Genomic DNA, 26,389 nt, shown 5'->3' with positions numbered 1-26,389 from the left:
TTCACATTGTAAGAGCATTTTCACATGAAGTGCTGAACTCAGTATCAGTCCATAAACACTGTGCCCCGAGGAGTCAGTGCCATCAGTGTTAGCGGCCGTCTCTAACCTTTCATGTACATTTATTCCAACATAAATTCACACACACACATTAACCCCTGGACCTACTCTCAGTACAATTACATTTATAGCACGAGAAATGCACTAAATCATTTCAGTCCAAACCACAGAAATGCTACTCTGACCATTGATAGTGATACAACATTATATTTTACCGAAGCTATTAAGCTCTTTTCTATTTTTTTAAAATTTCTACCTGAAAAAGAAACATCCTCAAATTCAGTCAGTGGCAACTCCATAATTATAAGGCCAGAGAGAACAACTTTGGACTCTCTGAATAAGAAACACTTTGGAGAATTTTGAACCACAATAAGTCTTCTTATCTTGTCTCCAGGTCAGAGTGAGATTTGAAAAAACCAAAATGGACATTTTTACCTCTTCCTAATCAAATCTGTAAATTAGGGCATAAATAACAGCCTTACAAAAATGAGTCTGTGACACTGATGTTACTGAATCTGTTCCAAAAATTCTCAACTGCAGCTCTACCACATTTGACGCAACTGAAATGAAGCACATCATCCATTTTAACCATAGTGGCACTGAGTGGCTGCTTCACTGAATGTGCAGCACGTCAACAACCTTTGAAAAACGATGGTGAGTGGCAATGCTTTAACCCTCCAAGGTGGAAAAGGTTAATTATACTGTATGTTGTCACTCATTTAAAAGGGAACATCTCACTTCACCAGACAGAAAAAAGGCTTCACCTACTTTTACATGACAGCAGCTCTTCTCAGTGTTTATGCTGTAAACACTAAAAGCCATGAGAATATTCTTATTACATGCCATTTCCAAATTCAATCGGAATGGCATAAAAACATGATTCTGAGCTGATGACACATTTCAAATAAATGAAACTTCAGTTTGGGATCTTAGAGAATCCTGCTGTGATTAAATATAAGTCTGTACTTTATTGATAATTGAGCATTTGTTTGTTCATTTATGTCAAATAACAGTTATGAATAGTTTGCACATAAGAGGGAGCTAATGGACCTTGAACGTGGATCATGCTGTGGGTAACACTGTGAATGTATATTTCTGTGCCTGTAAGTGACTTTTTGGGAAACAAAGACATATAATTGTCCATTTAATTTCTGTACAACTGAAGGCATGCAATGTTTCCTTATTTGGTGAAACATCTACAATGCTTCATGGTAAGTTCCACATTTTGTCAATTTCGTCAAATGCTCAGATGTCCATTTCATGGCAAAGGAAGGAATTTCCACTTTCATACTTGTGTAAACAGAGGTGTTTAAATAGAGTGAGAAGCAAAGGGAAAAAAATCTTTATTTATCTTTATTTTGTAATAAATGTAGGTATTTTACAAATAGAGCACTGGGCTAAGTAGGAGATGCATAAAAAATGTATTCAAAAAAAATATTAGAATTGTCCTAAATTTGCTGTACTATGAAAATGAATTAGAACAGCAACTGCAAATGAGGATCAAGCGGGGTATAGATGATGGATGGATGGATTCTATAGTGCTGTGATTCCTGTCACAAATTTTTTCAAGATTTAAGCTGTCGGAAATGATACAACAATTGAGCAGCTTTGGTGGAGTACTGCACTCTCCGAGTGCTTTTCTTGTTTTATATAGACTCTGCACAATAATGCACAAAATGACAACTTCTAAGCTGACATTACATTACAAAACGTACAAACTACTGTTGTAATATATTAGGCTTTGTATACTGTATATTAACAGCTATGTCTGTAACTAAAAAAAATGCAGTAGTATGCTTGCAGTTGTAAATGTTAATATAACATAATGGCAGAGAAGAAGGAGTGGCAATATGTCAGCAAGTGGTGTGCAACTCTTTCATTTTTTAAGATTATAGTTTTGTACTGGTGGAGTTTGCTGTGTTTAATATGTAATCAAGCAATGGCCATTCAGCCCTTTAAATGTAAGAAATCTGCACGGTCATAGTCAATCTAACCAATACATATAGAGGCTTTTTATGGATTAGTGGCATAAGGTCTGCTTCAAGGGGAAAACAAACAAGACAGTCTAGCCTATTCACCCACATGTAAAGGTATAAATTCATGCTAATTTCTAGAAATTATTTCTATGAAAATTTTCTATTCCACCAACATATATTCTTTTGATAGTAGTAGAATAATCTGGTATGCGTTGGACATCTTTTCCCGGTTTTAGAAACCTGGATAAGGTACTTTATCCTGGCTATGCTACAGGAAATACATTGTCCAGTTTCTGTTAGCACTCAAATTAATAAGATGTAGCAAAAGACATGACCAACCAAGTTTCTATACATCTGGTCATACCATGAATAAATCCAAGAATAGAAGACATAAACATAAGCATAAACTAGCATAAACATATGCTAGTTGCAGATTTCTCCATATTTCTGCTTCTTTGTTACTAACTACTTTGATTTTTAGTAGAGATGCAACGATCAATTGATTAGTTTTTTTTTTACTATTAAATTAATCAACTATTTTGATAATCGATTAATTGGTTTGAGTAATCCCCCCGCATCATGACAGTAAATTTAATATCTTTGGATCGCGGACAAAAAAAAAAGATATGTAACCATGTCATCTTGAGCATCATACTGTGATATATCAATATGATGCTCAAGCTGAGATTTTGTTGAATCTGTTTGTTTTGTTGATGATGCTTTTTATACATAAATTTGTGGTATGTCTCTTCTTGTGTGGATGATTCACTTGTAGTCTCACTATCCCATAAATGGCCACAGTGGAGTTTTTCATGGCGGACATTTTGGCCTGATACTAATAACGTTTACAAAGGACCAATAACACTTCATGGAAATTAGCCCCTTAAGCCTCACCTATGCTTTTGTTCCTTTAGAAGCCAAAAGCCATGCCAAAAACCAACTTCGTAGGAGTCATGCTGACTGATACTTACATCAGTTGTTCTTTTTTCTTGAGGCAGCTACACGGTGTGGTGAGTCTCCGTCGTGGGAAGCTCCGCCATGATGTGGCTTACTGGTTGTTGTCTTCGCCGTCCTTCCACCTGTTGACCTGCTGAAGCGCCATTAAACAGTACAACACAGGCCGTGAGAAGCAGAGCTGATAAGCCAAGTATTACATCTGCTAGATACAACACACTAGCCATTACGATATGTTAATGAAAACTGCGGTGAAACGGGGCTAGCCACTTAGTGACTTTTGCTTTGGATAGATTAACAGCTAGCATGACGACAACGTGTATTAGCCAGCTTCCTAGTACAGCAGAAACAGACAGGTGTTCTACCTTTACGAAAACGCCTCTACTCAAATGACTCTTAAAATTTTGGCTTTTCGTGGACGTTTTTATGTTACCCTTTATCACTTTAATATAGCTAAGTTACATATTATTTTAGCTCCGGCGGTTCGCTCTACTAAGGGAAGTGTCAAGTACGCTAGGCTGGTGTAGCTAATGCTAACTACGCTCGCAGCTATAATTGTCGGCCAACAGAAAACCGTTTAATGCCGATGATAGCGACTAACAATAAACCAGCCATATTTCTGCAAATTTTTAATGGTGATATTTGTTTGTTGTGTTAGTCAACAGAGTAGTTACACAACGTTCGTTTTTTTTAAAGACCTACGGTTAGAATTTAATTGGCTAATTTAGCAGAGACATGTTTGTTAGCCAGCGAGAAATTGGCGAGGTTCGTTCTGTTTGCAATGCGGGAGAACATCAACTCTATACGGCATAAATTCTTGCTTACACTGGACTCATTATTAGAGGGGTGGGGGCCACTTTCTTCGCTAACAGCGCTGCTACGGGACAGCCTCCTGCACCGGCCGTCCAATAGATCGGTCCCGGATAACTCTAACGTCACAAGGGCCGGTCTGCCTATCGGAAAATGTGCATTAGGACGGAGCTGAGAGCCAGGAGGACCATCTGTAGTAATAGCGGAGCCACCGAGGTAAGTGAGACATGATATAACTAGTATAAATCTGCAAAACAAGCCGCTTTTATTCTCTTCAGACCTCTTCGAATACAACCAGTTTACGGATGGTGCACACGGGCTCGTGTTGTTACAGTTTTTATTGTCCTGGTTGTTGCAAATCCAGCCGTCTGCAGGCTCAACAACACAAAGACCGGCTCCTACAAACCCACAGCGATAATAGCAGACGAGAGCCGTGGATGTTTTGACTTCCTAGTAGCAGCAATTGACTTTTGTTTGTTTCTTATTGTGCGTTGCTGAAATAACATGCATATGCGCTGATAGTCAGCTGTAATTACCTTTTCCTAAACGGCTGTCGGATTGTAACATATCACTTGTAGCCTCTTGCTACATTAAAACACACAGATCACTTCCCTCGTGTGAAATTAGGCTGTAGGTGCTGAACCATTCATGCACTCTGAAGTGTTGAAGACAAATCCAGACTACATAAATTCGGTGTTGTAGCCACCGTGCCACTTCTGGTGCACCGTATTTGTTTTGTTCGCCTGCAAGTAAAGTGACAGGATCTCCTGTTAAAGCTTAAGTTTCCTTGTCAGTAAAAGTTTGGTGCAATGGGGGAGTTCGCGGCAAAAAAAGAATAACGCGAGATTTCACTGAGTTTTCTATACATTGAGGAAAAGGGGAGGGGAGAGAGCAGCGTGGCTAAAGTGTCCCAGAGCACGAAGCTACAGTATAGCTCGGTATCTGAATGTACACACGACAAGATAATCAAAGGACGGAAATGTGAAGATTTTCAAATGTCAGAGAAGCCTCACTTTTTTTTTAATTCTTGACAGTCTCATCAGACAATAGGGGATTAGTGAACCCACTCACAGGCCTAGTCTCATCCACCAACCCCCCCTTCTAGAATTCAGTCATGGGGTAAACACTGACAGCTGTTTTTTGTTAAACAGTAGCAATTTGAAACTTTCAGTAATATATGTCAGCAATGTATACATCAGGAAGTTTTTTTTTCATAAATGCAATACAAAGCAATGAATTAAAACTCAAAGCTGTCACTTTGTTCTGCACTGGTTTGGATGGTAAGGGGACTGACAGGCCTGGAAGAAGTACTTATAACTGGGTGTTTAGCAGTGGCAGAAATTCAGGGAGTGTAAGGTAAAACCTAGCATGGAGATTTGTGAATTACAGATGGTATTGCATTTAGATAATAGAAATTGCTATTGAGGGATGCTGCTATAAAATCTCCTCTGAGCAATTAATGGTTCACTGTCTTGTAATAAGTGACTTCAACAGATAAAAACAAAGAGCCAGGGACCGAATAACCAGCACCGTGATTAGTTTACATCTGCTCCACCCCCATAGCAACAAGCAACCAACAGTCAAAGTACACAAAATTATGTGATTTCATTTTTGATACAAATGGAAATGTCTAAAGGGATATGCAATAGTGATGGCTTCATCAGTTTGTTAAAGTACTGGCTTTCTTTCATTAGGACATCTACCACGCTAACATTAATGTTCCTCACAACTTCAGTCAGACATACCCACCACAGTGGTACCCATGCGATATTTGTCATACATGCAAGATTGGACAATAAATCAAGTGATGTATAATGCATAGTACGACACTAATAGACAAAAGACAAAACTTTTAGTAACAGCAAGCTTATCAAACTATCCAGTTAACTGAAGCTCATATCGGTCCTGCCTGATGTTTAATTTTGCAAGTATTTAATAATCCTACAAACAGCTGGAAGCAACAATCTAAATTTCAGCTCCTGTTAACATTATTATTGTATGTTAATATACGGTAATTATTTGGGAGTCTCAATAATCCAACCTGTTCAGTCTTTATCACAGTCAAGTTTCATCTTTGTGGACATTTCAGTTTGTAGTAGCTGTGAAACTGTAGAGCAAAATGAATGAGGAGAGTATTTTTACTCTTCCAAGGAACACGGCAGAGTTGTGTGACGATTGGCATACATTTGTCCTTCTGTTTGTTCCGTTTGTCTGTGAGCAGCAGTACTCAAAAACGGACCACCAGATTTGGATGAAATTTTCAGGGAAGGTCAGAAATGACAAAAGGACCAAGTGATTAGATTTTGGCAGTGATGCACCTTATAGTCTGGATCCACAGATTTGTTAAAGATTTCTGTATCATTGTGAGATAGTGTCACAGCATCACTGCAACTATGACAACAAGTGAACACTACATCAACTGCCTGCTGACGATCACATGATTGCGATCCTATTACAAATCCACTGCTGCCGACTTATCAGGACTTATCCGTCAGAAATCATACAATGACTGAGAAGCCTTGATGGAGTACTGTGCTCTCTGAGTGCTTTTCTTGTTTGATTTTGTTACACAAACTCTGTCTTTTGCTATCTGTGATGTTTTTGCACCAACATGGAAAAGGCCTTTCCCAAATCACCTCACACAACTCAAAGTACATTGTCTATCCATTAATGCGACATGCAGTTCAAACTTGTGACATGTTGAAAGTGATACAGAAATGTTACTAGGTCCGACTCCCTAAGATTGCTGTCTCGAAAAGTGACGAGGACGGTCATTTCAAACATGAAGCCGACATCCTTAACAGTGTGTCTTAAAGGAGTTTAGGAAAAATAGACACAAATAAGGGGTGATAATGATAAGGGTTTGTATGATCTAACTATTTATTCTTGATACCCTCATACTGAATTTATACTAATCCAATTGTTGTTTTATTTCTAAGACCTTCAAGATGGCAAATACAGAGATCGTGACTCCAGACCCCTCCAATGACAAATCCAGCCGTTTTTTTTTGGTGAGCTGGACCAACAACCTCCTTAAGACAAAGTTCAAAAATGTACGGCAGATGGGTTCAGGTATGTATGAGCAGTCCTCATGTGGTTTTTCCTTAAACTTGGTTTAGCTCACTTAAATCACTTAACAATGCAACAAGCTGTAAATACATTTAACTGTGACTGTGTATAACCATGCCAACTTGAGCTATTGTAGCCTTGCAGTTACTTGTGACAGTCTCTCCTCTTAAAACCTCTTGTGTTACACTGGTTGGCTCAATATATCTGTATTTTCAGGTAACAGTTTTACCTCACTGTTATTTGATTGGTATATAGTCACATCACTTCAATATTTATTCTGTGCTGAGTTACTGTTCATGTTCCTTTTCACATTAAAAAGTTCTCCACAGCTAAACCATCATGATCTGTAACTGTGAAACATTTTTAGGGAGAAAAGTACATGTGCTACTGTGATAGCAGAACTGATAGTATGGCAGTTCCTCAAATAAAGTTGGTCTACACAACATTCAGATAATTTTTGCATAGTGTGCTACTTTGCATTCTGTTTTCCTACTAAACGATAGTTCTTCTTTTCATTTGCATAGATAGTACTTCCTGAATGTCTTTATTTGTGTATAATCTGACAGGTGCGTGTCACTGTCAGATCATGGACTGTGTTGTTCCTGGATCTGTTGACATGACCAAGGTAAAGTTTGATGCACAAAGTGAGGACGAGTATAGGCACAACTTCAGTCTCCTCCATGACGCCTTCAGCAGTAATGGTATTACAAAGGTATGTAAAGCTGTCCAAGGACAGTGACATCATGATTTTTTTATTTCTGTTGCAAAAAACATATTTACCATGATCAAATCAATGCTTTGCATCCCCATATTCAATCAGCAACAACGACAGCACTGTAAGGCCAAAATGAACAACAACAGATGAGAGACACTTAAGAGAATTTTGAAATCTCTTAGTCCTTGTGACCCCATTACCAGGAGGGAGATATGAAAACTCCAGTAAAACTTACAATTTTCATTTTTGTCTATTCAAAACTGTAAATTAGAGCGTTAATACCAGTCTTACAACAATAAATCATCAACACTGATATAACAAGAGAAGCAGTCAAAGACCGCATTACTTCGCCAAGGCTGTTCATTCCTCAAATTTGTGTATTCAGAAATCATGGCAACATAGAATCTGGCCATTTGATATAGATCTACCCACAAACTAAATAAATTAATTAATGCTGCAAGCAGTGTTGAACAGGTCCTCGCACAGTCACACACACCAGGACGTCGCGCACGTTTGACATGTGGCGTATGTTGGGGTGTAAGTGAAGGTGTGGAGATGTAGCTGACCAATTTCAAGGGTTATATCACAAAATTTCTATACACAGTACGTGTGAACACAGACTATTTGTCAGAGGTACAATGTGCTTCATAAGGAGGCAAAACAACACAGACAAGTTTTAGAAAAATACTAAGGCTCAAACTAGTGTTTTAAAAAGAGAACAGAATATATGGAAGCCAGTGTAAAGAGGCTGAAACATACTGGGAGCCAAAATAAGAAGACTCAAACTTACTGGGAGCCAATGTAACGAGACTAAAACATAATGGGAGTCAGTTTAAATAGGCTGAAACATACTGCTAGCCAGTAGAAAGAGGATCAAACACACCAGGAACCAGTCTGTCAAGGTTGAAACACACTAGGAGTCAATATAAAGAGGCAGAAATAACTGGAAGCCAGTGTAAAGAGGATGAAAGAATAATGGACATGAATATGGGCAACCGAATAACAATAGTACATCAAAGTGTAAAACAAACAAGGGAGACAGCTGTTCATGTTCTATGGCAAAGCATAAAACAAACAAACAAGGGAGACAGCAGTTCATGCTTCATGGCAAAGCATCAAAATTCTGGACAGTGCCAGGACCACGCCCTTTGACTGATGCAGATGATATTGAGAAGTTGTCCTCATTTAGGCCTGTTTTATATACTGTCCAAATTAGAGGTCTATTGGAGTTATCCCCTATGACTAATTAACCACTGAAAATGACCAAAATTACCAAACATTTCACCAATAATCCAATATGGCAGACTTCCTGCTGGGTTTAGGTTTTGGGCTCCACAGGCTTTTTTGTTCACCCTAATGTGCTACAAATGCCCACCAAATATCGTGGATGTAGGTGAAATGTGCTGCAGGGGCTATTTGTTAAAAATGCTGCAGGAGGCACTATAACACATGTAGTGCCGAGATGCATACAGTGTCCTTCCTTTAGCCAAATGTGATGTGTGTGGTAATTTTGGTGAATTTCCAACCATTCCTAATATATCAAAAAGTATTTACTGTTTTAAAGCTGAGGGTCAAATTGCCAGGGGCTGCCATGGCCACGCCCCCAGACTTTGGTGGAACATTTTGATAACTTTTCATCACTACGTCCTGTAGTATATACTGGTCAAATTTGAGGTCTCTTGGAGTTATCCTGTAAGAGTTTATGGCTCTTGAAAATGACAAAAATCACCAAAAATCCCACACTTAATTCAGAATGGCAGACTTCATATTGGGTTTAGGGAATACCTCCATGAGGCTTTTTTGTGCGTCCTGATGTGCTCTATATGCCTCTATATACCTATGAGCCGACTGACGTATGGTAATTTTGGTGTGGTTTTGAGCATTTCTAACCTGTCAAAAACTACTTTGTTTGTCACAGCAGCGATGTGTTGCCACAGGATGCTGGTGTCCAGCATGTGAAGTTTGGGCCAGATTGGATCATGTGCAGCTGAAATATAAACACTCCAGTCGTCATCAGTAGCAAATTTTCATGAGTTTTTGAGCACATTTAAGCCCTCAAAAAGGCTGTTGAAATGTCCTAAAAAAAAGGATAACAATTCCTTGCAGTACAATAGGGTCTTTGCACCATTCAGTACTAGGACCCTAAAAATGACCTTGCGGTGAGCCCAGGCGTGTTATGCATGCGTACGTTATGTACGGACGCCGAATTCCATGACCGAAGTATGTAGCAGGTGGCGTGAATTGATGCAGGCAGCCAGCATAGCGATCACTTGTTGTCATAGTTACAATGATGCCGTGCCGCTATCTCGCAATGATACAGAAATCTTTTAACAAATCCGTGGATCGAGACTTTAAGCCGCATCACTGTCAAAATATAATGAGGTGGTGCCTGAGTCATTTCTGACCTCAACGACTGTCTTAAAATGGCATAGGGTTGCATTTTAGTACCAATATGACCGTGTCCCAGTACAGATTGGATTTTCCAGGGTGGAAAGCTTTGATTTGTTAGCTTTGGAGATGCTGGAATGCAAATTTTTGTTCCTTAGTAAACAGTTATGTTATCCTCCTGTTTGTAGCACTCATGCTAAGCTAAGTGCCAACTTTCTGTCTTTATCTTTGTATTTAGTGTTCAAACATGACTTGCATAAATCCTCTATTATCACTCTAACATACATAAAAGTAAATCAGATGTGCTTTGCTATGACTGAACAAGTGCATTCAGCTGTAGCTTCGATATCCATTTCTGTAGCAAAATGTTATTTTATTGTACGGTATAGAATTTATAAATGTTGTCATATCTTCTTTCACTGCAGACCTTACCAGTTGAGGAGCTCATAAAAGGGGATTTTAAAAGCAGCTTTGAGGTCCTGAAGTGGTTCAAGTGTTTCTACACAGAAAATGTGAAAAGTACCGAATATGACCCAGTGAAAGCTCGGAACAGCCATGATATTACCCCCATTGTGAAAGCTCCTCAGTCAGGTGAGTGTAATTTAACATTTTCTTTCTTTGATTAATGTGATGTGTTTTGCTCATCACATTTACAGCACTTGTGCAGAAATATTTTTTGTCTTTCTTTGTCGCGAGATCTAAATTTGTATCCGACACAGATGAGAGCATGAATATAACAGGGTTTAAGATAAGACTACGATCTGGATAACTGCTACAAACTCAAGAAAAAAGGCTTGTTGCTGAGGCACTGACATGTACTGAGGCAGCTGCAATGGCGGAGACCTTGAAAAAAATATTGTGATTGCTGTTTATTTCACTGGTAATGGTGCAGGCTTTGAGCAGATCTGTTGGCAGCTCAGGGAGGTCATTCATCACGGATAGAGGTTTTCATGCTCAGGTTCAGGAGCTTTCCAATCAGGCTCAAGAGTTCATGGTAGACCTCCACGCACAGTACTCCTCCTGTTTGAAAGTCGGCCTCAAAGCATTTTTTGACTCAGGTATCAGGATAGCATATCATTTTACCTCAAGATCAGATGCCTTAGATTTTGCCTGTTGTTCACAAAAATCCTGGAATTTATGGGCAGAACTATTACACTTTAGCTCTTTGTAGTTTTCAATGATAAACACAGACAGCTTTTCAAGTTGATATGCTGCTCATCCTTGAAGAAGCCAATAGCCTGCTCTGCACCTACACCTTATCATTAAGGAGAAGAATCTCCACCTATCAACCTATCAAGTGCTTGCCTCAGTTTCAGTGGGAGTGTTGTGGAAGACTTCTTGAAAAGGTACCTGCAGAGCCACTGCCACTGTTAAACGACGAGCTGTTGTCATTCAAGATTGCACTCAGAGGTTGCATTGCAGAGGAGCTTCTTTTAAATGACTGGGTGCTAAAGAGAAACACTCAGCTGCTGAACCCTCAGAACAGACTGAAAGTGACAGGGAAAGCAGTAGGGGAGCCTGGAACCAAGCTGGGAGTCTGTATTTTGCCCTGAGGACGTCAAAACAGCTCAAAAGTGAATTCTTTGTCAGAAGGAGGAGAGTGATGACGACTATACAGAGGGAACCACGAACATGCACAGCACCTGCTGGAATAATTTTGTGTGGAACAGCCAGAGCCAGAGAGGATGGTGAACGAACACTGGATCTTTTTAGCGCTCATAGAACAGACAGCTAGTGGACTGCGATGATATAGTCACTGAATCTGGTAAAAAAAAAAAAAAAAAAAGTGTATCGATTAGAACCGCTGACTTCATCTTTGTATCCAACCTCTCGTTGTGGCTGAAGAAGGTGCTGCAGCTGTGGAAGACTCACTGCATTGTTCCAGTGCACAAAAAAAGGCTGTCCCAGACCTCTCAACGACTACGGACCATTGATAGTGACATCTCATGAAGACCTTCAAGATACTGGTTCTCTAGCACCTTAACACCGGATGAGTAACTCCCTGGATCCTCTGTAGTTCGTGTATAAATCCCAAATCATTGTGAACAATGTCTTCATTCACCACCTGCACAATGTTTACTTACACATGGAGAGGCTAGGAAGCACAGTGAGAGCCACCTTTGACTTCTCCAGCGCGGTCAACACCAACCAGCCCGTCTTGCTTATGGAGAAGCTGTCACCCATGCAGGTAAACTACGAACTGTTAGCCTGGATTACAGACCCCACAAACATTCCAAAGTTCATGCAGCTGTGGTGGTCGACAATACCAGGCCACCCTACATCACCGACTTCAGCTTCAACTCCAAAATGTGATACCTTCAGAAGTTCTGTGATAATCCACCATTGTAGGGTGCATTAATGAGTATGAGGAACAGTGTCTACGACTCTTTCTTTACCTTACTTTGAAACTTAAACATTTAATTTATTTATATTTGCATGCATTCACTAGACATTTAAGTCAGTTTAAGTTTGGTAATTTGTTTAGCTGCTCTGTATTATGCCATGTGCTCTGTGTACAGTTGTTGCTTGTTTGTTTTCTTGTATTTGCTTATACATTTGTCACTTTTCTTATTCCAGTGTGTATTGTATTTATTTAAATTTTTAAATAAATTTTTTTCACCTGGGAAACGTAGCGTTTACATGATAATGATACCATGCTACGTAGTAAGACAGTTCATCATAAGACATATCAAAGGGGTTAAGCAGAAGTGATTGCAATCAATCTCCTGTTTTATTAGCCTTTTTCTCTTATTTTCTAGATCAGAATGGCCCCAGTTTGACAGTGAAACAGTGTGAAGTTCGTCTTAAAAAGATAAATCGTAAGAGAAACATTTTTACAACTGATAAGTAGGGCTGACCCAAATAGCAGTTTCTGGGCTCTGGATATGCGGCCCCGATTAATGACGAGTATCCGAATATTCGGTTTGCTTCGTAACATCCGACGGGGGGTAGGGGGGGTTGCACCACAAACTATAATTATATTAATGTATATTCTATAAGAAATAAAACAGATTTTTTTTTTTATAAATTGATCAGTATCTTTTCACTTCTTCAAATATTTGTTGTAAATGTTTGTAAATTTGTCAATGTTCGGATATCACCGTCGCGACCGAATATTCGGATATTCGGGTCCAGCCCTACTGATAAGCACAATGTACACTATTTAAAGAATATATTAGACATGTTATTGTTGAATAAAGCATTTATTTTGTAAGATGACGTACATCTTAGTGTTGTTGTTTTTTTGTTTTTTTTTTAATTAAAATTAGCCTTTTTGATATGCTTTGTAATTAGCAGTATTTTCAGGACACTATCATCCTCCACCTAGTTTGAACACATCAAAATGCAGTTATAATGTCTCTGACCCCAGAGAATAAAGAATTACTGTGCATTTTCTGTTTCCAAAGAACCAACAAATGGAGATGATGGTATTCCTGGAGAGAATGGGGCGTTGTGGAAGGAGGTAACAAATTTTCTGTCTCTTCATCTTTTTTCAATCCATTATATCTACATTGAAAAGAAATTAGATTTTCAATGACACAGAATGGGGATTGTGCTGACTGTTAAGTCCGTTTTACTACACATGACAGCTGAAACCCGATCAACACAGAAAAAAATGTTTTTTTACATTGGTGGCACTAGTCTTTCATTCTTCAGCACTTCTAATATACTAACAGCTTGTTTCCTTTCCTGACTCTTCTCATCTTTGGGGCCATCATGTTTACTGGTGTGATGAGGTGCAGTTTTACTGTATGAATCTCTGTGCGTTTTGATTTACACTCGTGTGCATGATATTTGAGTGTGTAATGAGAGTGTGCTGTCTCTCAGGGGACCATTAGGGGAGGTTATGGCTGGGAGAACAGCTTGCGCCAGAAGCCACAGGCCCGTACAGTGTTTCAGGCTGGCGATAGCAACCGGTGCAAACCCGTAGATAAGGACCGCATAAATGATCGGGAGTCCCAAGATGAGGTGGTAGGTATACTCAAGTATACTACCAGAATACCAGTGGTCCATGAAATGCAACTACAGCAAAAAACCCTGCACCATCTGAGATTCTTGGTTATTGCTTTTTTTTTTTAAACTGACTAAATACCAAGTAATACAAATAACTCACCCAGAAATCTAACTTTTTCATTTTTACTGTTTAAAAACTTTACTGGACAAAGTGAACTCACAAAGCTTTATTGTCAGTGGGTTGCAGTTGAAACATGCCTGTGGTGACATGAGAAATTTTACAGTAAAAATGGTGGCGGAACTTATGTACACCATTAGTATGTTCACATCATATCAGTAGTGTGTGATTCCAGTAGACGCCTGTGGAGAGTGCCCTTCAGTAAGTGGGGCAGACTACAAAAGCAATCAAATCAGCCTAATATTTTTAATTTCCAATTTAGTCATACCACAGTATATTATTCTATGTAGTAAAACTAATGCATGAATCTTCACACTGTGACAAACTCCCCTGCTTTTTGTTGATATCAAATTCTCTCTACCATGTCAGCTGAAATTTAATATCAACAACAATGATTAACCCCGAGTGATTACTGGTAAATTCAACAGCACATTTTCCCAAATGCACCACAAACTATAATTATATTAATGAATGTTCTATAAGAAATAAACATATTTTTTATAACTTTGGCAATATCTTTTCACTTCTTAAAATATTTGTTCTAAATGTCGTTGATTTTTAGTTGGATGAAACGTCACCATCAAGTAAACCCACACCGACCAGAGGACGACGGAAGCCTGCCTACCAGGTCATTAGCTCTTGCTGCTGGAAAAAATCCATAGTAGAGTTTCTCTCAGAGTCTGCAAAGCAAACATTGTGTCAAAAAAAATCTGTTTCAGATTTTTCCATGTCTGACACAGACATAAATGTGGATAATCTCCTTTTCTTCTCGTTTTCTGCAGGATGGTAAAGGATTTCTGGCAGGAGAGCTGGTATGGGGTAAAGTGCAGGGGTTTTCATGGTGGCCTGGGATGGTGATGCCTTGGAAAACCAAGTGTGCTCCTCCGGGTATGCGAAGGGTGGAATGGTTTGGAGATGGGATGTTCTCAGAGGTTAGAAGAACAGTGCTTTGCTGGCAGTTTTGATGTTCATTAGTTTGGGATAAAGAGACATTCACAGATTCTTACATTATTGTTGGTGTCTATTGCAGGCCTATACTGAGGGTCTTCTGCCATTTAGTGCCTTTACTAAGTGCTTCTGCAAAAACTCCTTTGCCAGCTTGCCTACCTACAAGGAAGCCATCTACCAAATCATTGAGGTAATCAGAACATTTTGTACCACACCCTTGTTTTGTGCATTGACAACCAACATGTAAAGTAAAAGATTTACATCCTGATTTCCATGTCTGCTATGGTTGATCTGAAATTTCCCTTAATCTTCCTCTTAGCAACATTTTCTTTGCCCACCAGTGTAACACCATTATGCTGCAGTGTAGTCCCACATTTCTAAATGCAGTATTTAAAAACTGATGGGGCTTTATCACTGTCAGCAAACAGTTAAGCCGCTATAGCAAATCTATTTCATTGCTAATATTTAATGTTTGTTTTTAACATTCACCATTTTCCCTTTTTACAAATAAAGATTAAAAGCACTAAAGTATGTTGTTTGTTGGACTGTTACAGTGAAAACAGCATGTAGCACAATGATTCACGAAGTTTGTGCCCTCATAGATGGCAGATAAAGTAAACCATAATGTTGTATCTGTTATCATAACAAAGTAAGGAACTGTTGCTGCTGCTGATGTTAGTATAAAATGGTTTACACTGTTTGCATAGTGAGTTTTTGTGCTGTCAAGTGATGTATAGATAGTTAAATGTGATTGGGATGTCAATAAAAATACCACTGCAGAATTTGTATTTGGGTCAGTGAGTGTTAGAGGGTTAATTTCAAAAATAAAAATGATAATAATTCTGCTCATCTGTCAGCAAAAGGTTATTAGGCCAAGAGGTTTTTGTATCATAGAGGTCACTCAGAGTCACTCAGCGAATCTGTACCACAATATGTTTCACACACATGTACCATGGCTTTAGATTTTGATCACTTCTGTAATCTGCAGTTGGCAGGTGAGCGGTGTAGAAAGTCTTTTGTCGAGGCAAAAGGTGATAAAGAAAAAGAGCTGAAGCTGATGCTGGACTGGGCGTTTGAGGGATTTCTGCCTACAGGGCCTGAGGGATTTTTACCTGCTGGTATGTACACATTTACAAGTCCTTCAAAAATAGCTTCACCTCTCCAAAATCCCTTTTTACTGTGTTCCGTCATTGGGGAGGGCAGGTTTATAAACACGTACAGAACATTATGGCAGATTTGTTCATGGTTTGGCTTGTCAAGAGCCTCACAAAGTAGAGTGGTTCAGACAGTTCTGCTAAATGTGTTAAGGTTTTAGAAATAAAATGTTTTTTGTCATGTTTTGTCTTGCAAAATCTTCAAAATTTCTATATTTTCCTGCTCTTCAAGATTCTTCTGCGCACATTGATTCATCTGACTCGGCCCTGTCTGACTACCAGCCCCCAGCAAAACGAAAATCTCTTATTAAACATAAATCAAATGCACCCGGCATCATCGATATCAGAGGTATGTATTTTTTATTTCATGGAATCCAGACTTGTAAATATAAACATTGGATGAACTCCCTGGTGTGGGTATAGACTTGGCATTTTTCTTCCTATTTGTGATTTGTGGCTTTTCTTTACAGAATCAGTAATAGGAAAGCTCAAAGTGAAAGGCAACACAATTGAAGGTAAGTTAATTGTGAGTATATGGAATAAATTTGTGACTTGAAATATCTAATTAAAACAGAATTCTTCATTTTAAGGTAATGTTTTATTTCAGATTTCTGTTTGTCTTGTGGATCATCTGAGATTGCAGTGCAGCATCCGTTATTTGAAGGTGGTCTCTGTCTAAAATGCAAGGTAATCTAATGAAACATTGATCTATCTCTGTCTGCTTTGTGTGGTCTGCTTTCCTCCATCCCAGTCAACTGTCTAAATGTTTAACCTCCATCTGAAACACAGCTGCCATTAACATCCAAAATGCTGCAAAACCACCCTGTCACTGTTTGCAGGAGAACTTCTCAGAGACACTGTATCGCTACGATGATGACGGCTACCAGTCGTATTGCACTGTGTGCTGTGCAGGTTTGGAGGTCATCCTGTGTGGCAATGCCAGCTGCTGCAGGTAAACTCTGCTTAGGTCTTTTATTTTGATACATGATTCATCAAATTCAGCTACCAATTCATATCAGCTATGTGATGGTCATCAGCGAGATCAGTGATTTGCAAAGAATGCTGTACAGGCGATGATTCAGCCCCCATTTTGCATGAATTGTCATGTTCACATTGCTGCTGTATATAAACTAGCTACGCAGATGTGTTTCTCTCAGACTTCATAAATAAATTGAAAAGGTTAAGAAAACAGTACAGACAAATACAGTAGAAAGAAATAAAACAACAGTTTTCATTGCTCATCTGTCAGATATTTAGACTGTCAGGGCTGAAATATCTGTAGAGATCTTATTTTGAAAATTCTCTCACCACACTTACCAGAAGTTTTGATGTTATTAAATACTTCAAGAATTAAATCACTCCAATGTTAATATACAATAGGCTATTGATATATTGTATGCGGTCTATGATCTGTAATCTGAATGTGTTCAAACATGTCCATCAACCACAATAGCTACAGAACATTCATGTCAGTCATTGCTGTTACACCAATTCTTGACTCTGACCGCCTCAAATGAACATTTTTCAGCACCCTGGTAGCTCAGTTGGTTGAGCAGGCGACCCATAAACAGGGGCTATAGTCCCTGATGTGGTGGTCATGGGTTCGAATCCAGCCCACGGCCATTTGCTCCAGGTCTTACTGCTCCCCGACTCTTCTCCCCACGTTTACTGTCTGTCTCTCCACTCTCCTATATAATAAAGGCTAAAAAATGTAATGTTTTTCAAACTCCAGTTACTAACTGAAGTCCCATTCAGTCACACACTTATCTTTGCCTCATGTCACATCCTCCAGACACCCCATCAGCTCAGCCTGGATTTCAGCTTTCTAAATGACAAAATATGGAGAAATCATAAACAGCAGAGACGGTCGATGGCAGCTAATCACTCAGGTTTGTTCTCGTGTCTTTCCTAGATGTTTCTGTAAGGACTGTCTGGACATCCTGGTCGGGTCGGGAACTTTTGACAAGCTTAAAGTTGTTGATCCATGGAGCTGCTACATGTGCAAACCGTCACAATGTGATGGAAACCTCAAACTAAGACCAGACTGGAGCGTTAGAGTTCAAGACTTCTTTGCCAACAACAGCGCCATGGAGTTTGTATGTACCACACTTATTTCAAAATGTGTAACATTCATTTGTTCAGATGATGAGAGAAGAGCTGTTCATTGATGTAAACTGCCTGTTTTGCCTTGTTATATACTCACTTACGGTTTTAGTTGAGCATGTAGGTGAATAGAGATACAAACTAATCCCCATCTTTGTTTTAAATGAAATGTATGTTTTTAAGTAATGCAATGTTCGATTAGTGAATTTATCCTGTCTGGTTATGACAGATGTTAGAAGATTTAAATGAAGGTCCCTCTCTGGTCATTGATTTATCCCCTAAAAATTAATCTCTGTGTATCAATGCTATATATTAAATGTTTTTTTTTTTCAGTAAAATAATCCCCTGGGACATAAATATGGCTTAAATCCAATCTTAAATGCTTAATCTCATATGTGAAGATCTGTGAAGCCCCAGCCTCTTTTCCACCCACCCCTTCCCGCCCCCTGAAGCTGGAGCACACCAGCCCACCCACGACTGTAAAATGACCACCCCTCCCTTCCTTATGTTTGTTACGTATGAAAACCTAGAAGTCTGAATCTGTGTTTCTGAATCTGTCACTGGCACACTGCTCAAGATTGAAATGCTCAGCATGCCGTTGACTAACTCTCTCATGATGTGTTTTTCGCATATAGAAAACAACATCTAGACAAGGTTGAAAACTTGATTTTCAGTAGAGGTGGCCTTTAAGATTCTCCCCGATTAGGCAAGGAAAAATTATTAGGGCTGCAGCTAAAAATAATTTTATTCATTAATGATAGAGAAACCCTATAAAATGTCAATCACAGTTCCCTTGAATTCAAAGTAACTAAGTGATGTGCATATACAGTATATATGCTTTATATTTAGTTACTTAAGCTTGAGTTAAAAGCTAACTGATCTGGCTGAAGGACATTATTATTCACTTGGATGCCACATAGGTCAGATTTGACCAGTGATTGTGGGATTTTTAGGTTGGATTAGAATTTTCACCACCTTGGGGGATTTTACCTGAAGCTAAAGTTAAGTTCTACATTTCTACAAGTGATTCGAGAATAACTGGTTAGGATCCAGGGGTCAAAATTATCCTCACCTAGAGACTTTCTTATATGCATACCTCTGAGTGTGTGACAGGTCTGAGTGAAACTGTGCTATTACTGTGTGTATGATGTGAGGGCTGGAAGAGGAGCAGTTTTTTGATGTTGGACAGTTGCCTTGGGCTGTGTTTACCAGCAGGTTATCAAACATGTCAGAAATGAAATGAGGTGATTAGTAAAAGCTTCAGCTGTGTAATTTTTTATTAATAACGAGTGTACTTTCACCTTTAATTACTGCTGGGAGCAGTTTGGAGGACTTGTGCTTTAAGGGTTTCTAATAACCTGAAGAATGCGGCTCCATTACCATTGAATTACAGAGTCATAATATTCAGATTTTAATAAGAGAAGTTTTCTTACGATGGTAATGGCCTGGATCATCTGCTGTCTGAGGCTGAAACCACTCACAGTTTGTACCAAAAACTCTTGCAGGGGACCAATGTTTATTTCTACAGCAATTTAAGGAAAAAAAAAACAAAGATTTTATCTATTTCTCATCCTAAATGTTTACTTGGATTTTATTTAGATTTTTTTTTTTTTTTTTTTTAATCACAGGAGCCTCACAGAGTTTACCCCTCTATCCCTGCTGATCAACGCAGACCAATCAAGGTGCTCTCACTTTTTGATGGCATTGCAACAGGTGAGTTTAACACATTATCTGACAGTCATGCAAACTCTAATATGTTTTTAATACAAAGTCAGCGGGGCGTCTATGATATTCTGTTTCTACATAAACACTAATAAAGCGCTTTGGAAGGTGGAGTTGGGGAGTTACCTGAATCAAAAATACAGATGTAGTGAGAGACAGTAATGGAGTTAACATTAAATGTATGAATTTTCATTATTAACAGGATACCTGGTGCTCAAAGACCTGGGCTTCAAGATCGAGCGCTACATTGCTGCAGAGATTTGTGACGATTCGATTGCTGTGGGGATGGTCAAACATGAGGGCAAGATTGAGTATGTCAACGATGTTCGCACCATTACAAGAAAACATGTGAGTACACTGGAGAAGCACTACTCTGACAGTCTGAAAATACATCTGTGTTTAGGGTAATTTTATTACACTAAAAGGCCTAAAAACAATATTAAACAGCCCTTACTATACTTGTGGGAGTCTTCCCTTCACTGTCTTATATAGCAAAGGAAGTTGATCTCTCCCACAGAAATGACTGCACCTAATCTACCTGAAATGACTCATCAGACTATGCTTTTCAAGAGGGAACCTTAAAGAGACAGAAGTTCAAACAGAACATTTCAGACAGAGGAAGACGAGGTGTATAGTAATGAAATGTATAGTGTTGCAAAAGTAACATTAAAGCATGTAAACATATTCTAGCAGACCTCCAAAATATAATGATGAACCTGTAATATGAACTCTGCAAAACATGAACTAAAGTGAAGCTCTATTTGTGCGTTGAAGCTGGCTGAATGGGGTCCATTTGATCTTCTGATTGGAGGCAGTCCATGTAACGACCTGTCCATGGTCAACCCTCTTCGAAAAGGATTATTTGGTATGCAGCTTCTTAACTTCTGTTAAAGGCATTTTTTTAATCTTTAGATACTGAATAATAACAGGTGAAAATAATGCCACTATACATTTCAGTGTCCTTAACACAAACTCTTGTTTACAGAACCTTTATTTCTTTTTGCCACTCTGTGTTTGTCCTGCAGAGGGCACTGGGAGGCTCTTTTTTGAGTTTTACCGCATACTGACCTTGCTGAAGCCAAAGGAAGATGACAACCGTCCGTTTTTCTGGTTGTTTGAGAACGTGGTTTTCATGAGTGCCCATGACAAATCAGATATTTGCAGATTCCTTGAGGTAATCATATTTGATCATCACTGAAAGAACGTTGTCAAAGAACAGACGGAATTAAGTGTAAATATTTGTTTCCTGACATTTTTTTCCAGTGTAATCCGATTCTTATTGATGCAGTGAAAGTCAGTCCTGCTCACAGAGCACGTTACTTTTGGGGAAACCTACCTGGCATGAACAGGTACATACTAATACATTCATATTCCTTCCCTAATGCATGTTATCGTTCTAAAAGAAAATAATTTTATCTTTGGAAAGCTGACTTCAGTTTACATTCCTGTCTGTGTTTTCTTTTAGAGCTCTCGCTGCATCTCAAGATGACAAAGTGTCTCTTCAGGATTGTTTGGAAAATGGACGTCAGGCAAAGGTAGAAGCATTATTATAGTATATTTTGTTCATGTTTTCATAAAATATTTAGTTTGCAACATAATGGTGATCTAAAATATCAGAGCTTGATTAATGCTGGTTTTCTGAGAAGCAACTGTGTAATCAGGAGACTTGACATAACTCTGTTGTATTGTGTTCAAATTTGTCAACTCTTCCTGCAGTTTGACAAAGTCCGCACTATCACAACAAAGTCCAACTCCATAAGGCAGGGGAAAACCGGGTCACTACCTGTCACCATGAATGGCGAGGAGGACTACCTGTGGTGCACTGAATTGGAACAGTAAGTGCAACATACACCGATCAGGCATAACATTATGACCACCTGCTTAATATTGTGTTGGTCCCCTTTATGCTGCTAAAACTCCTCTGACCCAGTGGGGCATGGACTCAGGACCTCTGGGGATGTCCTGTGGGATGGAATTCTGTGGGTCCTGTGAGTTGCAGGGTGGGACCTACCTAGATCAGGATTATCTTGACACATCCTGCAGATGGTCAATAAGATTTGGATCTGGGGAGTGAGGAACCCGGGTGAACAGCTTAGCTCTGTCGTGTTCCCTAGGCCACTCCTGAGCAGTTTTTGTGGTGTGTTGAGATGCATTGTCCTGCTGAGGGTGGAAACTGGCATCAAGGACTGCTGTTGCTATGGGGGGTTGTTTGACCTGCAATGTTTAGGTGGGTGGTACATGTCAAACATCCACATGAATGTCAGGACTCAAGGTTTCCCAGCAGAACGTTGCATTATAACAAGATGATCGATGTTATTCACTTCACCTGTCAGTGGTCATAATGTTGTGGCAGATCGGCATGTAAATTAGTTCACTGTTTCAGAGGGATTTTATTGCATTTATATAGTGACTTGCTGCTGCTACAGACAATATTCTGTTCTATAAATTTTCTTTGGGATTGTGAGGAGAACACCCAAAACAAAAATCATACAGGCACATGAAGAGCATGTCTTGTGGTTTGTACCTAAAGCCTTCTTGCTGTGAGGCAACACTGTTAACTACTGTAATTAAAGCAGGACTAATAATAGTAGTAGTGGTAGTAATAGTTGTTTTTGTTTGGTTTTTTTAAAATACAGTTTTAATGGGTTTCAGTGGGACCATTTTTGTCTTTAGGATCCTCAGTGTAACTTCTCAGTGTGTTACTGATGCATTATGGAAGCTGAGGTTAAAATTTCTAAATACATACCTTCACCAGATGTAATACTAAATGCATTAACACAGACAAAATGATGAAAAAGCCCAACAAGGAAAATGACAAAAACGTTCTCATGGTTGCATGAGGGTTTGTTGTTATAGAAAACTCTACTCACAAAAAAAACAGTCCGTGAAGATAAAATGTCTCGGCTTCAAATTAGGTAAGTCCAACATTATGACGCCTTATTTCACAAACAGTTTGGCCCAGTGTGTGAGTGATATTTCATTACAGACACATATTAAGTTAGGTAGTTTTTTAGTAACTCCAACTTTCCCCATGTGGTCGTCTTTTTAGGATCTTCGGCTTCCCCAAGCATTACACAGATGTGAACAACATGGGCCGGATGCAAAGGCAGAAAGTCCTGGGTCGCTCCTGGAGTGTCCCTGTAATTCGTCACCTCTTCGCCCCACTGAAGGATTACTTTGAATGTCAATAACAACGGTGACGTGAATCTTCACATAAGAGCAGCAGCGGTAAACCCAATGCCTTATCCTGCCCTGTGTTACCGGGTTGCTCAAACTCTCCAGTCTTTCTCTGAAAGGCCTAATTTAGTTTTCACTATTTTAACATTTAGAAATGATTTTCTCATGAGCCCCTTTTAATCCTGTGAATTATCAGTCATCAATGATCTTGTATCACCAGCAGGCACAGACACTGTTCACTTTGGTTTATTTACAGGTTTACTTTGAAACAATGGTGCTCAAACAGTAAAGTTACTCAGCCTACGGGCCTGTGTCACGAAGTGAGATGAGACGGTTACTCACATTTTTCTGTATCACAAAGGTGGCTCACCTTTAACGTAGTAGATCACCATGGTAATGGGAGCAGGTTCACTTCAGAGGATTGGATCATAAACAGCCAACACCTCCATCACCCAAGTGTAGTGAGAAAGGGAGTTATCAGCATTTATAGTGAAGTGCAACAGAGACACTTTTATGGATCAGTCACTCTGTACACTCTGATGACTACATTGGAGCGATAGGAAACACTTGCACGACTGTGTGTCTAGCCTGAGATTAAAACAGAGCCTTTACCACACTCTCAGGTGTCAGATAGACCTTAACATGGTTACAATTAATAATGTTTTTACTATTTACTTTTGTTTTGATTTTAGTTTACTGTTCTGGTTGAGTGTTAACATCTCACACCAGTGTTTTTAGCAGCAGCAGCACCAAACAGCTGATGACAGCAGTGAGTTCATGAGTTTAGTGAAGCATTTAGAAGCCAGACCTCAGGACCAGGAGGCCAACAGCACAGATTAAGCACAGTGACTACTGGTCTCAAGTCATCAGGTGGCTAGAACGAATCTCTGATTGATGCTGATGTTGCTCCATCACTGCTGGATGTGTAAATAGCTTACATAAATATGTCAGTCTTGTGTTTACAGATATTTATTCTTCAGTTTTACCTCAACTGTTCTTAAATGTACCTTCTCACATCATAGGAAAAAATGCTCCAAAATGTTCCTGTTTGGTTTGGTGCCAGGTAACCCAAAGAGCCACTTCGTGATACAGGCCCCAGCTCTCTACCTCAACACTGATTTGTTTAAAATCTGCAGTTACACTTTTTTGATCTTTGTTAATTTATCACTTTGAAACTTGTGAACTTTGCTTTCTTTCTACGTCCTGTATTTTATATCGTCCTACTGTACATTGTAACCAGGGACTTTTAAGTCTGATCTGATCATGCTCTTCCTGATTAGATCATCAAATGTGATGAATTTTGTTTCTTTTACTTTTACCTGATAACTGATTCAACTGACTGGTTATTTTTTCATCTGTATTTTATTACATTTTTAACCAAATTCTATTGATTCCACTGTGGTGCGCCAGTGATTTTGTCCAAAATCACCTCACTGGTTTTGCGTCGGTGCTCACATTTTATGTATTTTAAGGACTGTTATTTATACAAGACCAAAAATATTTTGAATCTACTCTCTGAGGACTTTTAAAACTGTGGCTGTTAACAATATTTAACTGGAGTGCTCTAATACACTGCTGAGGTCTCACTTTAAAAACATTATATGCAGCGTCTTCTGAAGTGGGAGTCATGTACCTTTGAGGACTGTGACAGTGGTTTTGCATGCGTTTGCTTTAAAACAAAAAAGTCAACTATATTTCTGTACTGAATAAGGTTTTGTGAAAGCACAGAAGCTGAAAAGCCTTTAATGTCATTGATCCCTTTTACAAAAAACAAGAGCAACATGTATCTTTCTCAGGGGCAAACAACAACACGCAGGTAAAGACAATAAGAACAAGAGACTGAAGCATGTTTGTACCCGAACACGGCTTTGTTTTATGTTTGAAGCACTTGAAGGCAAACAAAAATGTGAAGAACTATATAAACTCATGATAGCAACATTAGACCAAATATTGAATATAACCATGAAATTAAAAAAAAAAAAAAAAAACTTTTAAAGCCCCTTACATTTTATTTCATTCTTCTAACAAGTCACCTTTATTTGTTTCCTGCTATTTTTATTATTGTGTGTATTTTCTCCAGACTCCATATGATTTTACAATTACATTTTTATACAGAACTATGAGATATAAATGTTGCCTGAACAGTCAGACAAAAGCGAAACAGCGGCTTGTTTTGACTGACATGAAAATATTGTGATGAAAAGTCCCGACAACACCAAATTCTGACCTGAAACACGTTCTGTGTTGGATTACTTTTCTCTGGTTTGTTGGTTTTCATACAACTTTTCCTGGCTGGAAGCTATAGCTGAATAATCAAAGTAGGTGACGTATTCTTAGTTTAAAGCTTCTGAAATGACAGGGTTTGCTGCTTATGTTTTCTGAATATCAGAATATTTACATTTTTTTATTGTTCTGTAATTTTGAGGCTAGAATAATATCGCAATTCCTTTTGACATATATAGTATTTTTAGATCTTGATTGACTGTTGGTGAGATAAAACAAGACATCTGTGGTCCAAGAAGTTGTGTTTTTAATCATTTTACTGGCCAGATAAACGTCAATTATGAAAAAATGGGCAGATGAATTGTCTAGATTTACTGTTTGTACTGACACAACCACTGATGCAGTCCTTTAAAGCTCAATGAGACTAGAAATGGTGCGATTTAAAAAAAAAAAAAAAAAAAAGACAACTTCTGTACTCTAACATCAACAGTACTGTTCAGGCGTCCCTAGGTTGTGATTTTATGTACGCTTGTGTTATTTTTGTTCAGGTTAATCATGTTTACTGAAAGTTAAGATATCAGAGCTGCCTTAGCTATGAGTGTCCTTTGCTTGATCATGCATAAACATTTCACTGTACGTTGTCAACAGGCCTACAGCAAAATGTTCTAATGTGACACTTTTACCTCACTGTTGCTTTGATGGTGCTGCCGTACCGGGCTAACTTTGCATGTATAGTTTTTTTTAGTCTTTTTACATTACATGTTACCTGTGATTTTAACTGGAACCAGCTGAAAGTGAACTTTTCTTGTAGGTTTTTGTTTTGCAGTGTGTTGATTGTTCAACTGTGTGTTTTTATCATATGACAAAGTAATGTAGAGCAATGTTAGTGTGACAGTCAAGTATCTTGGTGAGAACAACAAATGTTGAGACACAATGAATTAAAGTATGTGTGAGATTTGTG

At 38.8% G+C, this 26,389-nt stretch overlaps 1 protein-coding gene and 1 long non-coding RNA gene across 3 annotated transcripts in view; one reads left to right on the top strand and one right to left on the bottom strand.

The window, feature by feature from the left end:
* The window catches only part of LOC111572107 (uncharacterized), a 15,116-nt gene extending 10,489 nt beyond the window's left edge, over positions 1-4,627 (bottom strand). For both annotated transcript variants that reach the window (XR_008602514.1, XR_008602513.1), the window contains exons 1-2: positions 4,334-4,627; positions 3,005-3,123 (exon numbers count right to left, since the gene is read on the bottom strand). This is a non-coding gene — a long non-coding RNA (uncharacterized LOC111572107). The remainder of the gene's footprint in view (positions 1-3,004; positions 3,124-4,333) is intronic.
* On the top strand, positions 3,784-26,389 carry LOC111572105 (DNA (cytosine-5)-methyltransferase 3C-like). The gene is made up of 24 exons (XM_023275631.3): positions 3,784-4,013; positions 6,737-6,869; positions 7,433-7,578; positions 10,395-10,560; positions 12,729-12,788; positions 13,377-13,432; positions 13,798-13,941; positions 14,664-14,729; positions 14,884-15,033; positions 15,132-15,239; positions 16,038-16,167; positions 16,436-16,552; positions 16,674-16,718; positions 16,811-16,890; positions 17,043-17,155; positions 18,116-18,299; positions 19,935-20,019; positions 20,231-20,376; positions 20,803-20,893; positions 21,054-21,202; positions 21,292-21,377; positions 21,494-21,563; positions 21,745-21,863; positions 23,078-26,389. The coding sequence occupies exons 1-24, from the start codon at positions 3,951-3,953 to the stop codon at positions 23,217-23,219; spliced, it is 2,649 nt and encodes an 882-aa protein (XP_023131399.1). The 5' UTR covers positions 3,784-3,950; the 3' UTR covers positions 23,220-26,389.

The sequence above is a fragment of the Amphiprion ocellaris genome, chromosome 8, assembly GCF_022539595.1.
Source record: "Amphiprion ocellaris isolate individual 3 ecotype Okinawa chromosome 8, ASM2253959v1, whole genome shotgun sequence".
Taxonomy (NCBI): domain Eukaryota; kingdom Metazoa; phylum Chordata; class Actinopteri; family Pomacentridae; genus Amphiprion; species Amphiprion ocellaris.
The sequence above is the reverse complement of the archived record's forward strand: the minus strand, read 5'-3'. Positions and strand labels throughout refer to the sequence as shown.

What these genes read in the sequence shown, in the direction of transcription:
- LOC111572105 (XM_023275631.3), top strand. Translation starts at nt 3,951, where the DNA reads ATGTGCATTAGGACGGAGCTGAGAGCCAGGAGGACCATCTGTAGTAAT. An exon ending in TGTGAAAGCTCCTCAGTCAG is followed by an intron (nt 10,561 to 12,728) that starts GTGAGTGTAATT and finishes CTTATTTTCTAG; the next exon opens with ATCAGAATGGCCCCAGTTTG. An exon ending in GGCAATGCCAGCTGCTGCAG is followed by an intron (nt 17,156 to 18,115) that starts GTAAACTCTGCT and finishes TGTCTTTCCTAG; the next exon opens with ATGTTTCTGTAAGGACTGTC.